Below are 16,032 nucleotides of genomic sequence, written 5' to 3'. Positions count from 1 at the left end.
TATTTTTTAGCAATTCTTTACTTAGTTAAAGACTATCTTAAGCTTCTTTATACGCTAAATAAAGCGCTCTACCTAGTTCTTACTAATAGGTGTTCTACTACGTATAGCTAGTAGTTTGTCTATAATATCTACTACCTTATAAAACTAAAAAGTAAAATCTTACGCGTTTAGCTTAAGAATATATTATATAATAGTTTTCTCTTTTATAAAAGAAAGTTTCTAATAGTTTAGTAGTACTTAAGCTTAATACTTAATTTTGTTAAGCTAATTAGAAAGCTACTAATATTATACGCTAAAGGTAGTAGTAGCGCGTTATAAGGTCTAAAATTAACCTAAGGTATAGGCTGTAAGAGTAAGTTTAATTCTACCTTCTTGCTAATTAAATTCTATTATACGTTATAATTACATTACTATTTATACGTAGTGTTTATAATACTAAGAAAAAGTAGCTAGCTTAGTAGTGTAGCTAGCTTAGTAGTGCTTTACGTTATATTTTTTAAATAATATAAAACTTATATTATTACTATAATAGCTTAGTAACCTTTGCTACTTTAGTAAAAGGTTTCTATATTTTTATAATTAATATCTTATTTTAATCAGCTAATATAGTACTTTATTTCTATTAAAATATAATAAGCTAAATAGCGTTATTAAATAATAAATCTTGCTAGATTTCTTTACAGAATAAGATATTTGTAGAGTAGTTACTATAATAAAGCGCTTTAAGCCTACGTACGTGTTAGAGGCTTCTAAGGTCTCGTTTAAGCTGACATGCATCTACGCGACGCGGACAACTCTCTCTGCGCCCTGCAAGGCTTGGTCTGCTCGTACGCAGAACCTGAGAACAGTCGTCGCAAATCAGCTCACAAGCTTAATACATCCGGTCGCTCTCGTCCGCCAAAGTTCGTTCACCCAATAACCTATCTCCGTTTGTCAAATGAAAGGTGAACCTCTCACGCCATGCTCGTTCGGAGGGGGCGTGCTCTGCGCGTCAGCCTGAGAGACTCAACGTACGGCGTGCTTCTCCGCGTGTTTGGACCGTAGGCTACAGCCATGTTGAAGCTGCATTGCTCGCTGCTCCCCAAAGTCTCCACCATTTGCGCTTCAACTCTACCTCGTCCGGCGCGGATATAGGACGTCGCAGGTGCAAACACCGTCTTTATTGTTCTATTTAATGCTTCATGTCCTCGCATCTGAGTATGGAACGCATCACGCTCAGACTTGCATCGCTTCAACCTCCGCTATGCCTAACACTACTTTTAACCCCGACGCTCTCCCCGATCTCAAGGACAAAGTGTTCATCGTCACCGGAGGAAACTCAGGCATGTACGTGTTGCAAACACCATTAGTGAATGACCTATTCAACTAACAATACCTTTAACAGAGGATACTACACCGTAGCCCATCTCGCAGAACATGGCGCGCACGTATACATGTGCGCTCGCAACGTGGACAAGGGCACAGAAGCAATAGCCAGAATCAAGAACACACACCCATCCGCCCACATCGACCTTCTACAAATGGATCTCAAAGTTCTCACCAGCGTTGTCGCAGCCGCGCAACGCTTCCTCACGCTCGAGACCGCGCTGCACGGCCTCGTCAACAACGCCGGCATCATGGCAACGCCATTCGAGCTGACCCAAGACGGGCACGAAGCGCAGTGGCAGACGAACTACCTATCGCACTGGGTATTCACACATCACCTCCTTCCCTTGATGCTAGCAACATCCAAAACGCTTCCCCCCGGAAGCGTGCGCATCGTTAATCTCACTTCGTCCGGACACTTGCAAGCGCCGAAAGGCGGAATTAACTTCGATAACCCCGCGTTGAAAGATGCGGGCGACATGGTTCGCTACGGGCAGAGTAAGCTCGCTAACATCCTGCATACCAAGTCGCTTCACAAGGCGTACGGTCCGGGGTCAGCAAGCGCCACCGACAACGAGGGAGAAATCTGGACTTCTTGTGTGCATCCGGGGCTCGTGGAGACGAATCTGCAAGAGGGTGTGAACAAATCGAATTTGGCCATGCAGGGCATGATCACGGTTTTGCGAAAGACTGGTATGTTTTGGTCGTCGGATAGGGGCTCGTATAATAGTCTTTACTGTGTTGCGGGTGATGGCATGAAGGCGGAGCAGAGTGGCGGATATCTTGAGATCTTTGGTCGCTTTGGGGAGCCAACGTGCGAGAGTAAGCCTGCGAGGAATGCGGCGCTTGCGGAGCGGTTGGAAGAGTATACCAAGGAGGAGATGAAGAAGGGAGGTTGGGTTCAGTAATGATGTTGTACATTTTCCTTCTTGCTTTCAAGATATAATGGGAACTTAGATGGGCTTTGTAATACATAATAGAAGTTTGCTAGACGATATGTAGAGCGCAATCATGATGCGATTAGAATGAAACGAGAGAACAGTCGCTAAGAATGGCGTAAAGACCAAAGTGTACGAGGCGAAGGCCCGCCACAAATACGATGCTCACGAAGTCCCGGACGTACGTGTGGCTTTCACCTTTCGAGACCCAGGACCGTCATCACAGCTCTGATCTTCAACGCAGTCATCAGCTTCCTCGATCTTCTTCCGCTTCTTGCCCTCCTTATGATGAACGGCTTTATGATGCTCATTCATCTTATCCTTCCTTCCCCTAAAGCCTCTACCTTTCTTGCCGCCTACTGGATTCCTGGAGCGCACACAGCCAGACTCTGGGCAGAAGTACTCGATCGAACGACGCGCGTGTATGTTCTCGTGGTGTCGCTTGAAGTCAGCATGACGGTTGAAGGTAAGGTAGTCACCATCGTCGAGGCAGGCTTCGTTGAGACACTTGAACTTCCCCGCTAGGGTGACTTGACCAATGATTGGATCGGTACGGGAAGATGGAGAGTTCGATGTGCGGCGCCGACGTCTGTTTGAGCGTTGTGGGCTTGCAGGTGAGGACCGGGTAGGAGAGCAGGAGCTGGGTTGAGAGTAGCTCTCCGACGCGATGTGGCGGGGCGGGGTCATGCGACTAGACAGCGGTGAGTCTACGATCATCATGGGCCTTTGTCTTCATGCTTACGGTTGGTTTTGAAAAGGTGCATGTTCGCCAAATGGTGCTTGGAAGACACGAGAGCTGGGTGAAAACGTGGATGAAAGAGCTGAATGTCTGCGTTTCCGACGTTAGAGTCGACTCTGGAGTTTAAGAACCAAAGAACTAGGTTTCCATTTTGTTCCAGGCGATGGGATTCTCTGGTCGACAATCTATCGATAACAAGAACGGTGTTCCAAGGTATGTAATGGTCATGGGAGATAGGCGGTAACTGATCAGGTGGAACAGGATTCAGCTAAGACGCTGATACAGGTAGATAGCGAGGAGGTGGTATCTTAGACTGATATGTGTCGTGGCCAGGTCCAACATGCTGAAGAGTCGTAAAATGGTTGCTCATTGAACCTTCTGGCACTCTACGGAGGAGCGGTTCAAATGTATCTCTTGTGTAAGGTTTTGGGTGATGCTGCTAATCGAAAGGCTCTCTATGGATATCTCCACACTCATCTGAGCTTGCTCATGTCCTTCTCTTGCTATGAGTTTGGCAATGTCGCTTGTAATGAGATCATTTGCGTTGAAGACAGACGAAAAGAACTAGGCAAGCTTTACCTTTCAGAATGACACATCGGCTGATGATGGTCCAGAATATGGTAGAGGCAATTATTCTAGGTGAGGTTAAGTCATCGGGGTAAATGGCTTGGGTCAGGTCCTGAGAAGCCATAGAGTGAAAGGTTGAACCTCTAATGCTTTACTTGATGTGGGAGTAGTGAGCGTACGTCCGGTGACTGCTACTTGTATGATAAGGTCGGGGAGTTCAATCGTTGCCAGTGCCAGGTACCGGATAGTTCGATAGAGCAGCGACGCTAACCTCGCTATGTAGAGGACCAGTCGATTCAAACGTTGCTTGATGGTAGAGGCAGGTGCTTGGAAGTACCAGAAGAGTGCGCAGATCGCAGCGTAAAACTGCGAACGAGTAATTGGACACTTCAGTCGAAGTACGGTGCGCAAGGTCGTTCGATTTCATGTGATGAGCAACGACTTACCATGACACAGATGCGTTTGTCGCCTTTCGCTGAACGGATTGAAGCCGTGCGATGTTCCAGGTTGAGGGTTTCCAGTATGCCAATGTAGAGTCCATTTATACGAGTAAGTGCATCCAAACGGTACAAGATGTTTCCAGGTCTGGATGTAAATGACGGTTCCATGTTCCAGGTTGGATTTCGAACAATCCTGTGGCTTGTTGATCGCAAACTGAATATTCTGAAGGAAACTTACTCGTTATCGTATCCAAAGTGACCAAAAACCTTGCTCTCATCCTCACGTTCTGGCATGCCTTCGTCGATGATGTCGTTGATCGCATATTCGAATGGACTCATCGCTGCCGCTGCAAAATGCTCGTATTCCATGTTTGGCGAGATGTCAGATGACCGTCGAGGACGAAAGTGCACGGAATGTGAGTTTGATCGAAATAGATAAGGCTGAGGCGCAGTGCGTTGGCTTGCTGACGTGCTTGAGATGGAGCGGGACATTGCTGACCCAGTCGGAACCAAGATACTTCCAAATGAACCGCGGGACGCTCGCTGCAGGGATGTAGACAATGATCGCTGACCGGAAGATACTGATGAGTATTGCGAAGCCGATCGCGACATGTCACCGTTCACCGGAACTTGTGTGTAGCCGATGGGGCTGTGTACTGTTTGGTGTATATTGGCACAAGGCTGAGCCTCAGCCTGGTGAGAGATCGAGTGTCGTGGTGTGCCGCCTATTGACGAGCAAGAGAACATTGAGTCATGTCGATGAGTTGTTGTTGGCGAAAGCAGCTGCTGGTTGTTTCGATATTGTGAAGCTGATTCGATAGTGTTCTGACCGTTGATGTCGACACCAATTCCTTGACCGTTAAACAGGTCACGCATACTGCCGCCCCCGAAGAAGTATGTGTTGTTGTCCATGTGTAAGAGAACTGCAGGAGTGATATGTTGAGTAGTGGGCACTAATGGGTAGCGTGAGGCAGCTGTGGGTGTATCAGGAAAAGTGCTGGGCTCGGATGGAGTGATGGTGAGTACAGGAGCTAAAGTCTGGATGGCAGCATGCCACAATATAGCTTCAAGTGAAGCGACTAGGGCAAGCGCCCTGAACTTTCCTTTTCGAAGGACCTCTGCAGCCCGCCTGCATGTATTGAGCCTCGAGGTGGCTGTTCGCACTGAGGCATACCAAATTCCAAGGCAAACTAGGCAAATGGGGCTTACGCGGGTCTTTTGGCTGTGAGGGCTGCATGCAGACTGCGACAGCAGTCGATAGCCCAACGATTGTGATTGGGCACGTTGATTGCGACATGCGAGTACTATCTGCAAGGTGAGAATGCTGAGGACATGGCATGAGGTACAAGTGGGAGAGGTATCTTGGAAGTAGCCGCACGATCACATGCAAGCAGAAAACGGCAGGCGCACCCGACCGCCTCACCTTTCGTCGGGGTCCTTCAAAAGCTAGCCATCACTCTCCAATCTGGATTGAATCAAGTTCCTGTCGTCGACACCATGATGGATCGTTAATTTCTTTTACTCATCTTTCGACTATTGGTTGACGTCTCACGCCTTCACGCTCCACACCTTGATGCTCGCATCGCCTCCCGCCGAAATGACCTTGAGACCCTTCTCCCATGCGACACCATTGACGCCATCCTTGTGAGCGTTAAGAGCCTTGATACGCTTGCCAGGGTCTTCTGTGCTCCAGACCATAACATTGGTGTCCAGACTGCCACTTGCGGCATAGTTCTCACTCTCGTCCCAGGCCAGGCAGGTGATGCGGGCGGTATGGGCACTCCATCTGTCCGTGATAACCTTCCAGTCTCCGCCTACCTCAAATGCGTAGATCTTACCGTTTCCAGCACCCACTGCCAGCTTCTTGCCTGAGGCAGAAAAGGCGAGTGCGGAGATGGGAGCAGTTGCACGGCGGAGCACTGTGTCAGCCTCCTTGAGCTCAGTGCCAGTAAGGGTGTAGATGTGTACTAGCTTGTCATCTCCACCAACAGCAACGGTAGAGCCGTGCGCTGCGATTGAGGTCGGGGCGAATCTGACCGGTAACGAGCTGACCTGGGCCCCCTTAGAGTATACTGCGATGGCATCGGTAGAAGGTATTAGCACGGTGCTCGATGTCGCGGCAACGCCCTTGGGTTGGAATTTGAGATCGTGAGCCTCGCCAGTGAAGATCTTGTCTGGAACAGACATGGAGCGTAACGTGTCATCCCAGCCAACACTGTACAGCTCCGCCTCATTCTTGCTGTCGGAGGTCGTGATGCCGGCGACGTAACTTGAATGCGCTGCGCCTTCGACCTTGTCAGCCAATCCAGTCGTGGTGTCCCATGCGAGGACTCGGCCGTCATAGCTTCCCGTGGCGAAAGTAGATCCAGCGATGGCAGCCGATGTAATGTTCTTGGAATGGCCACGGATGATGCGCGTTGGCTTTGGGTTGCCGTCGACGAGGTAGTTCAGGTTTCCTTCGAGATCCACACTGACGATCAGACCATCACTGCGGCCGGTGGGCCATACCACACCAACCTGCTGGTCGGGTATGCTAGCGACGCCTTCCTCGCCCATCCTCCAGGTCTGAATGTTTTTGCCTGCTTCCGGGTCCCATATCCGGACCGTCTGGTCCGCACTGGCTGTGACGAACTTCTTTGAGTCCTTGGACCACGACACGCCGAAGATGCTGCCGGTATGTACACCCTCGCCAATCTGTCCCTTTGCCTCGCCGGTTTTGCCATCGTATAGCCATATGCGCTTGTCGGCGCCAACGCTTGCGAATACTGAACCGTCGGGCGAGAAGGCGGTGCCGAAGACGAAGCGGTTGTGCTGACCTCTCAGACTGGTGTTGAACTTGAAGGGAGCGCCGTGGTAGAAGACCAGGCTGGTATCGTCGGAGCCCGTGGCGGCGCGGAGGGGTCGTTGCTGGCGGATAGACACGCAATTGATCTGTGACGAGTGGCCTGAGATCTCGCCCACGCTGTTGCCGCTGTCTGCCGTGATGCAGTGGCCGAAGCGCTCCTTGCCGTCGCCGACAGCTATGATGCGCTGCGAGTCGCCGTCCCATGCCAAGTCGTTGATGCGGCCTGCGATGATGTGGTAGTCGCCTGCACCGCGTCAGCTCCCTCGCTCTGTATCCTGCTATGCCTCACCCACCTTTTGTAGCTCCTTCACCTGCGCAGTCCCACACTTTAACAGTACCCGAGACATCTCCACTAGCTACGTAGAAGCCGGAGGGCGAGAAGCGGGCGACAGTCGTCTGAGTCGTGTGTTGGGTGTATTGTTTACTAACAGCCGGGTCGTCGATGGAGCGCAGGAAGACGGATTTGCCTGACTACATGTCCAATTAGCTCCGCGAAAGCTTCGGGTAGTCGAGAGACTCACGGCATAGGCAATCCGTTCGCCCTTGGGGTCCGAGGAGAGGGGTGTTGCCTGTCCGCGCGTTGTCGAAGGGGACGCTGCCCAGATGGCGTCTGTTTACGGTTAGTAGCTGCTATGCAGAAGCTATCTGGGAGCTCATACCTGATACTAGAGACATTGTGCGCGCGGTTCGAAGGACAGTGAGTAGCAAAGGGTACGTGCTGTGTCAATTGCAGAGGAAGCCTGCCTGTAGCTGCCAGCGTTGGCGGTGGCCTCTGCGTCGTCACCGCCTACGTTTCAGCGACCAGCCACGAGTCGCGGGGCAGGTGGGGGTGGCTCCTTCATGACAGCTCACCTGGGGGTAGCTACTGAACATGTTCACATGTTACTCAGGTACCAGCTCTACATGTCAGCACCCATGGTCCGCGTTCCTGTTGCTGATCGTCCAGCTTTGCGGCATGCTTCAGCCAACATCGCATTTCATCATCGACGCCAGGTCTAGAACGAAATACCGCCGAGATGACTATTTAAATAACTCCTTCGATCAAGGATACATCCCAGAACCACATGCGCATGCTTGCAATTCACCGCTGACTGCATGGAAATATCTGGTTGCGATTTGAAGAGGCTGGCACACCGAACAACCTTGGAATGCCCCAGCAGACCCTTGGCGCACGTCATTTCCGCGCGTTGCAAGTCGCGTTGAGATATCTTCAAGACTGAACTGATATACAACTGCATCCTGCATCATTGACTCACTGTCTCGCACATCGCCCATTCTGGACGCTATTCGCTTCCCTCGTTCGCTGTCGCGTCGTTCGCTGTACAACGTCATCACCCGGGAACCCGGCATCCGGTAGCCTACATCCTCAACATCATCATCACCATTCTCATTGCGGAAGAGCAAAGACATCAAACACCATCAACATGTGTCTCATGCGGTCTTACGAAACGCGCGGTCGTACCGTCATTGAACCACCTCCCCGACGAGGAAACTACACGTCCCATACACCAGCCGGCGTGATGCGTCTGCCGCGCGAATGGCGCCGGACCTCAGTCGAGAGCTTCAGCGACGACGGCCGCTACGTCGAGTACAGGTTCGTAATAACTTTATGGCACCATTGGTTGTCTGACACTTACATCATCCAGGCGATCGCGATCTCGTCCCCGTGCTATTGAGTACGTCGAAGAGCCTCGCATACGTGCAAGGAGCCGTGCGAGGAGTCGGGCGAGGAGTGTGTCCAGGCGACGAATCAGCGACGTTGAGATTGTCAGGCCAGCAAGGACCAGCTACATTGACCCTCGTGGAAGTGGTTATGTGGACGAAAGGGTTACGAGGCGAAGTGTCAGCCGCGTGAGACATTGAGGAGTCACATCTCTGCAGACAAGAAAATGAGGTATGTGTGATCACAGAAGAGAGCAAGCTAGTGCGTGCTAACACGCTCAGGTTTTGAATTGAATATGTACATGTGGGATACATAGAAGTTTTGTAATGACGAACATTTAACTTTCAACAAACCAACAATGCCTGCGGCAAGAAATGTCCCATGTTGCTCACCAACTTCTTGAAGCCTACCCACTTCGAAGATCATCCCTTCAGGCCTAACACAACAAGCCATCTAATAGCTCAACAGCAATCTACGATGGAAATATTTCGGAAACTCCCATCCGGAGATAAATAATAGTGTACATCTTAGGGCGTAGCAACCCCTGCCGCTAACCGCTTCCGAGCTGCACTCCAAGGTGGGGCGCTATATCCGACTCATAGCTAAACTTCGTCATCAGATTTTGAGTCACGATGAGGGAACGACATACAAGTCTTTGAAAACAACGCTCATTCTCACCAATCTACTCATCGTCCCAATCCTACACCATGGCATCCAACCCCATGCAACGATGCTGCATCGTCGGCGTAAAGCACTCAGGCACACCAAAAGGACAAATCATCCACATCGACAACAGTACACCTTCCTCCATCCCCACCCCTTAACCCTTCCCATCTAACCCACAAACAAGTCCGCACATACACCACCTACCCCCCCAACAACCCCTCCCCCTCAAACGCCATCCTCATCATGACCGACGTCCTCGGCATGGACTTCCCCAACACCCAACTCATCGCCGACCAGTTCGCGCAAAACGGCTATCTAACCGTCATCCCCGACGTCTTCAACGGGAGCGAAGTGCCGTTTCCGCCTCCGGAGTCGTTTGACTTGCAGGAGTATGTTGAGACGGTTATGCCGAAGACTGATACTGTGGATCCTATGTTTGAGACGGTGATTAAGTATCTGAGGGACGAGTTGGGGATTAAGAGGTTGGGCGGTGTGGGATATTGTTTCGGCGGGAAGTACGTATGTCGGTTTTTGAAAGAAGGGGGGTTGAGGAATGGGGGGATTGACGCGGGGTTTACTGCGCATCCAAGTTTCGTGGATGCGGAGGAAGTTAGGGATATTAGGGGTCCGTTGAGTATTGCTGCTGCAGGTATGACTTTCAATTGTAACATTCGCGTTTCATTCCTTCCATTCATTCCATTCATCAAACCTACTCCAAAAAACCAAACTGTCGAGACAAAGACATAAACAAAAAGAACGCACTAACGATACCAACAACAACTCTAGAAACCGATTCCATCTTTCCAGCCGAGAAGCGGCGCGAGACAGAAGATATCCTCAAAGACCACACCGTTCCGTACCAGATGTTCCTGTATTCGGATGTCGAGCATGGGTTTGGTGTTAAAGGGGATTTGTCGCATGCGAAGGCGAGGTTTGCGAAGGAACAGGCTTTTTTGCAGGCGGTGGGCTGGTTGGACGAGTATGTTAAGAAAGGGGCGGGGGTGTAGGGGATTTCTCGGGGAGGTTAGGGAAGTTCGTGAGGGTGTTAGACAGGTGTGGTATGGCTGTTTCGTCAGCTGAGTGTGCGTCTTGGAGGGCGGTGTCGTATTCGTGTAATGTGCATTTGAGCCTGGTGATCTCATCTGGTCTGGCGAGTTGCTCCAAGTTCTCAGTCGTGTGTTTCTCCAGCCAGATAGGAGCCATCATCTCGACATCGGTACTAGCATCCGAAAAGTCGCAGTACATCCGTACGAAGTCAACAATGGTGTCGATCGAAGCCAAAACTGCTGAGAGAACCCAGGCGCAGAAGCTGATGGCGAAGTACGTGAAGAGGAACAGAGTTATCAGAAGACAACCCCAGAGATAGCCTGTGAGGATACTGTCGAGTACTTCGTTGGGTTGCGGCATGGATGTCGATGGCCGGAACATGACCGCTTGGTGGGGGAAGAGAGGTGGCATGGTCGTGAGGTAAGACGGCAGAGTAGGTTCGGGTGACTTCTCGGTCGCGAGGCAAGGGTAAAGCGTGCTGACGACAATGTACCGAGTGTAGCAATGTCGGTGGTTGGAGTAAGGCTAGCCGAAGACGATTTACCGTTCGTAGCAATATGAGAACCCAGCAATGGTGGGTGTTGGACCGCGATGGTTGAGGTCGGGATTTGTTTGTGAGAACATGCGTGATGGCTAGAAGGCTACAGTTGTGCTTGCGTCGTCGTCGAGAGTCGCGCCTTACGATCCGGGTCTAGCCATAAACAGTTCTCATGTTCAGGCGATAGATAGAAAGTGCCGCCTTCAGTTCAAGAAGAAGGTGCTGACATGCCACTGTCAATCACCGTCTCCAAACTCCGCCCTTCCATCTTAACTTTCTCCGCCCACGGCGGCTCTCCATCCTCATCAAACTCCGCCCACTGAAAAAACCCACAACTCTCCCGACCCGGCACATAACCCGCATGGCACATCCACATATACCTCCCCCTCGATTCCTTCTTCCTCGTCGCGCACCTCAACACAGTCGAAACACCACACTTGCATTTCGGCGTATACCTCGGATGGAGGCTATCCTTATAGAACCGATACGTGATATTGAGACGCTTGTTCTTCGCCAGCGGATGAGGATCGATAGCTTGGGCCGGCGCAATCGAGTGTTTCCATTCTTCTTGCATCTCAGCATGCATGACCAGGAGCGAGTTGTGTGGTAAATGAATGCTGATTTGGCCTTGTGCGTCCGCGAGAGAACCGTCGTCTTTTCGGTGCTCGTCGTCTTCGGCGACGGTCTTGCGGACCCGGAATTCGCGCGCTACGCCGAGGCTTAGACTGCCGATGACGGCTCGTGGACCTAGGTAGGTGAGTTGGTCGGCGTGGTATCCGACGCTCTCTTGTGGTCCGTCGTAGCAGTTGACGAAGGCGGTGTTGGCTTTCCAGGGGTGAGGGGATTGGTATCTGAGTTTCTTGCCGTTGGGGTAGAAGTCGCGGATTCTGCGTTGGATTTCGCGGTTGACGGCGTCTTCGACTTGGGGGCATGCGTTGAGCATTTCTGGTAGGCTTTGTCGGACATCCTGGGTGGAATTAGCATCTTGGTGGTGTTCCTTGTCAGCGGTCTTACCTCGATCTGGCCACCGTTGTAGATGTATTCCGTCTTTTGTCGTTCCGCCTCTTCTAAGCTGTTGACGTAGAAGGAGTACGTGTGTGGGCTTACAACAACTCTGTCGAAAAGCTTGAACTCGTACCTGTCGTAGGTCGACGAGGCGTCCAGTAATTGCGAAAGCAGTGCATCCGCTTGCTCTACCGGAAGAAAGTTGTGTATGATTGAACAGGGCGTATGTGCTTCGATGTCTTCTGGGCTATAGAGAGATAGCGTCTTGCCCTTTCTCACAAGTGGCTTCTTGGTCAACGCGCCGTTGGCGGGAGCAATGCGATACGCGCTCAGAGATGATTGATAGCCCACTGTCGATGATGCGGGTCGCTTGCGTGGGGACGCAACTTGAGGCCGCGATAGACATTCCGAGGCTTGTTCAACGGCCCCCTCAGCAGCGAGCAATGCTTCAAGCAGAGTCCCTTCATCAACTGTAGGATGTAAAGATGCCAGCAAGGCCAGCTTGAAATCGGTAGACTCTTCTTCTGGATCTTTAGCCTCTGAAGGCCGCGTGCTCGTACTCGCCACTGACTTGGACGGCCCCTCATCCCACTTCCTCTTGCGCGACACAAACGCGTCCATACCGACTGTGGTGCGTTACAATGGCGCGCATTGTCGTATCAACAAACTGAAATGGCTTCCTCGACAGTGGCGACTGGCGTAAAAGAAGACGCGCTGTCACGGGACAACCTCCGGCGCCACACCAGCCCCGCCAGAATCCAAAGGCGCCTCGGTCAACCGACACCTCGTCATCCGCAACCATGCTGCAGCACAACACCAACTCCACGTCCCGGCGCGACATGACGCGCCGTACCATACCCATTCTCCACGCGCCGTAATCCCAAATCCCAGCCCCCTTCACCATCACCCACCATGCTCGAGTTCCGCACCCAAGGCTTCAACGGCTACTCGGTCAAATACAGCCCCTTCTTCGACTCGCGCATCGCCGTCGCAACATCCGCCAACTTCGGGCTCGTCGGAAACGGACGCCTGTACATACTAGGCCTTACAGCGAATGGCATCGTAGCCGAGAAATGGTACTATCACCACCCCTCTTCCACCCTACTATTACTATCACATGCTAACCCACCCAACCCGCAGGTTCGACACGCAAGACTCACTCTTCGACAGCACGTGGTCCGAAGCGCACGAGAACCAACTCCTCACCGCCGGCGGCGACGGCTCGGTAAAACTCTTCGACATAAACGTGCCCAACTTCCCCATCGCATCCTGGCAAGAGCACGCGCGCGAAGTCTTTGCCGTCCACTGGAACCTCGTCGCAAAAGACACTTTCCTATCCTCGTCCTGGGACGGCACAATCAAGATCTGGAATCCGAATGCGGATGCGAGTATAACCACGCTGCCGACGCATTCATGTACCTACAGTGCGAGTTTCAGTCCGCACAGTCCGAGTGTGCTGTCAAGTGTGAGTAGTGATAGCCATTTGAGGGTTTTCGATCTGAGGACGCCGGCGAGTGCGAGTAATCACTTGACGATGAGTGTGCCGATTCATCAGCCGCCGAAAGCGAGGATGGGACATGCGTCGGGCGTGGGTGTTGCGCCTGCGGAGGCGTTGACGCATGATTGGAATAAATATCGGGATACTATCGTTGCAACCGCAGGTGTGGATCGCGTGATACGCACGTTTGATATCAGGATGCCGCAGCAGGGGCCTGTTGCTGTTTTACCAGGACACGAGTATGCGGTTCGGAAGTTGAGTTGGAGTCCGCATTTGAGCGATATATTGCTTAGTGCGAGTTACGATATGACGTGTCGGGTGTGGACGGATGGGAGTGCTATGGGTGTGGGGAGTGTGAAGCAGGAGAATATGCTGGAGGATCCTATGTTCTATGGCGGGGGTAGGGAAATGGGGAGAATGGGGAGGCATACCGAGTTCGTCACAGGCGTTGATTGGTGTTTGTTTGGCGCAGAGGGCTGGTGTGCTAGTACGGGGTGGGACGAGAGGGTTATGGTATGGGATTGCCGGGCTATCATGCAATGAAATGACGACGTTCCATGCAACATGCGCTCGACACTGAGATATATCTGTTCTCCATTCCCTACAAAAGTAACAATGCTCAGCGAGATACACCGCGAGTCATAATGCCGACCACCAACTCAACGAGACAACAAGCAAAAGACAGGGTATCATCCCATAGCTACACCCAGACACCGAAATGCAAATCCCACATGCGCCGCCCAAATGCCGAAGCTCACAAACGCCGCTATGCTCCTTTCCTCTATCATTCGCTTCCATGACCTTCCGACCGATCGCCTAGGTTCAGAACATCGTCAAGCGCATCGTCCATCTCGTGCATGTCTTGTACGCTGCCTCCTTGCAGATGCATGCCCACTTCATCGTCGATCTGCACCGGGTCGCCAGAGTCAACTTGAAGACCTTCCTATAGATCGCCGAGGTTCAGAATATCGTCAAGCGCATCGTCCATCTCTTGCATATCCTGTACACTGCCTCCTTGCCAGTGCATACCCACTTCATCATCAATCTGCATCGGATCACCAAAGTCGATTGTCCAAGTCTCGCCGTTGAGGTCGTGCTTAGTCCCGTTTGCAATGCCATTGATACCATTGGTGAGAGTACCATTCGTAAGCGGTTTCGCGGGCGCATTGTAGATGTCCTCGATGCCGTGCGTATCCAGAAACCTCGAGTTCATTATCGATCCCGCAATCAGTGGTGTTTGTCCGAGGTACGAGTCTCCGAGTTCCAGCGCGAGTCTCAGGTCCTCCATACACAGGAGTTTCCTCTTTCGTCGTTCTTCTGCTTCGACGGGGAGTTCGCCGCCGATGCCTCGGGCCAGCTCGCCGCGGTCTACTAATCTTTCCTCTCGCGCGAGCTTCTTCTTGAACTCGCCTGTGCGCACATATCCAGGGCCGTTACTGCTTACTTTGCCTAGTAAGTTTGCCAGTGCTTCTTTTATGTATGTCTCGGTAGCGATGTTGAGGTAGTCTGGGCAATCGGACGTATGGCCTTGAGGTAGTCCGAACTCGTAGCATATTGGTAGGAGGCGGTAGGATATCGTCGTCGCGGTGGGGAATTCGTGCGTCTCGGCGTAGAGGGCCGAGGTATACCGTTTCCGAATCTCGAGTTCCCAGTCTGATGACGAGTCGTTAGCATCTCAAGACATAAAGGAGGGGTATAGCAAATGTCGTGTACGTACTCGTCTTTCCAAATCCACCGCCCTGGTTGCTGCTCGGCCCAACATCGAGCTGCTTCGCCCGTCTCGCGTCAACATACTCCTGCACCGGTCCAGCAGCACCCGCGCCCAAGCCCTCGAGCCCCGTACTCAGCGGGCTCTCGCCTGCCGGTATACCCTTCAGCCGCTTTCTCTCCCTCCGACTCAATTGCATAACCTCGTGTTTCAGTCTCTTTTCGCTCTCGTCCCCTGTCCCCTTGACCGTCCCGCTCGTCGGCTTATCACTACTCGATACCCAACTGGCGATGCCTGCTTCGGGCGGGTCGCGCCATATGTTGGCGTATATAGCCGTGAAGAGCGCATTGTGCGCGTGTTCGAGGGCGGGCGTGGTGAGGATCTTGGACAGCTTGTGGGACAGCTCCTCCTGGTTGAGGTTGCCGAGGAGAAAGAAGGAGAGGGCTTTCTTGTAGATGGTCCAGTCTGCGTCGCTTATGGAGCCTTTGACTGCGGCGTACAGGGGCTCGACGTCTACACGGGGGGCGCGCGGCGCGTTGGGCTTCTTGGTGAGGTCCGTCTGGAGAGATGTGAGGCTGGGCAGGGTGCCCGACGAGAGCGTCGGCGTGGTGGAGACATTCATGTCATTGGGCCGTATGGTGCCTGCCATGATGGCGGTGGAAGCGCGCCGTGGTGGCGCTCAATGCGTCGTGATGTGCGCGTTGCGAGGTCGTCGCGCGTTGGACAGATGCGCGTGCGGGCTGTGGAGAAGGCTGAGGGCGGCGGGAGAGCGACGCCGGGGTCTGCGCGACGCTTCAAGAGTGCCAGCGGGGTCGCACGCGTATGCAATGATGGGCCCCGATGACGGGCAAGGACAGCAGGCGTTGTGCGGGGCCTACGCTGATGGACAAGCATGCAGTCGTGGAGAGCGTGAGGTCAGAGCTCGGGGGTTTGCGGAGTTGATGCTGGGGCAGCCTAACAACTTCCACAAGCCCCATGAAACCTCCACCACATGCACCCTTCCTTTCGGTCCC

The 16,032-nt window shown here is 52.4% G+C and overlaps 6 protein-coding genes across 6 annotated transcripts; 2 read left to right on the top strand and 4 right to left on the bottom strand.

Moving 5' to 3' along the window:
- Window positions 1–1,243: 1,243 nt before the first annotated feature.
- On the top strand, window positions 1,244–2,273 carry J4E90_010641 (uncharacterized protein; the record flags this gene model as incomplete). The annotated part of the gene is made up of 2 exons (XM_051440153.1): window positions 1,244–1,326; window positions 1,385–2,273. 2 exons carry the CDS (start codon window positions 1,244–1,246, stop codon window positions 2,271–2,273), a joined length of 972 nt encoding a protein of 323 aa, XP_051286050.1.
- Window positions 2,274–3,826: 1,553 nt separating this feature from the next.
- Window positions 3,827–4,418, bottom strand: J4E90_010640 (uncharacterized protein; the record flags this gene model as incomplete). The annotated part of the gene is made up of 2 exons (XM_051440152.1): window positions 3,827–3,884; window positions 4,288–4,418. 2 exons carry the CDS (start codon window positions 4,416–4,418, stop codon window positions 3,827–3,829), a joined length of 189 nt encoding a protein of 62 aa, XP_051286049.1.
- A 1,179-nt stretch (window positions 4,419–5,597) lies between these two features.
- J4E90_010639 (uncharacterized protein) lies at window positions 5,598–7,569 on the bottom strand (the record flags this gene model as incomplete). The annotated part of the gene is made up of 4 exons (XM_051440151.1): window positions 5,598–7,138; window positions 7,188–7,365; window positions 7,416–7,504; window positions 7,554–7,569. 4 exons carry the CDS (start codon window positions 7,567–7,569, stop codon window positions 5,598–5,600), a joined length of 1,824 nt encoding a protein of 607 aa, XP_051286048.1.
- Window positions 7,570–10,207: 2,638 nt separating this feature from the next.
- Window positions 10,208–12,434, bottom strand: J4E90_010638 (uncharacterized protein; the record flags this gene model as incomplete). The annotated part of the gene is made up of 3 exons (XM_051440150.1): window positions 10,208–10,601; window positions 11,264–11,775; window positions 11,823–12,434. 3 exons carry the CDS (start codon window positions 12,432–12,434, stop codon window positions 10,208–10,210), a joined length of 1,518 nt encoding a protein of 505 aa, XP_051286047.1.
- Window positions 12,435–12,725: 291 nt separating this feature from the next.
- J4E90_010637 (uncharacterized protein) lies at window positions 12,726–13,854 on the top strand (the record flags this gene model as incomplete). The annotated part of the gene is made up of 2 exons (XM_051440149.1): window positions 12,726–12,889; window positions 12,954–13,854. The coding sequence occupies 2 exons, from the start codon at window positions 12,726–12,728 to the stop codon at window positions 13,852–13,854; spliced, it is 1,065 nt and encodes a 354-aa protein (XP_051286046.1).
- A 400-nt stretch (window positions 13,855–14,254) lies between these two features.
- J4E90_010636 (uncharacterized protein) lies at window positions 14,255–15,668 on the bottom strand (the record flags this gene model as incomplete). The annotated part of the gene is made up of 2 exons (XM_051440148.1): window positions 14,255–14,964; window positions 15,029–15,668. 2 exons carry the CDS (start codon window positions 15,666–15,668, stop codon window positions 14,255–14,257), a joined length of 1,350 nt encoding a protein of 449 aa, XP_051286045.1.
- Window positions 15,669–16,032: the final 364 nt, after the last annotated feature.

The sequence above is a fragment of the Alternaria incomplexa genome, assembly GCF_024043165.1.
Source record: "Alternaria incomplexa strain BMP 0042 chromosome Unknown scaffold_24, whole genome shotgun sequence".
NCBI classification, from domain to species: Eukaryota; Fungi; Ascomycota; class Dothideomycetes; order Pleosporales; family Pleosporaceae; genus Alternaria; species Alternaria incomplexa.
Note: the sequence above shows the minus strand (reverse complement) of the source record. Positions and strands in the feature narration are given on the sequence as shown.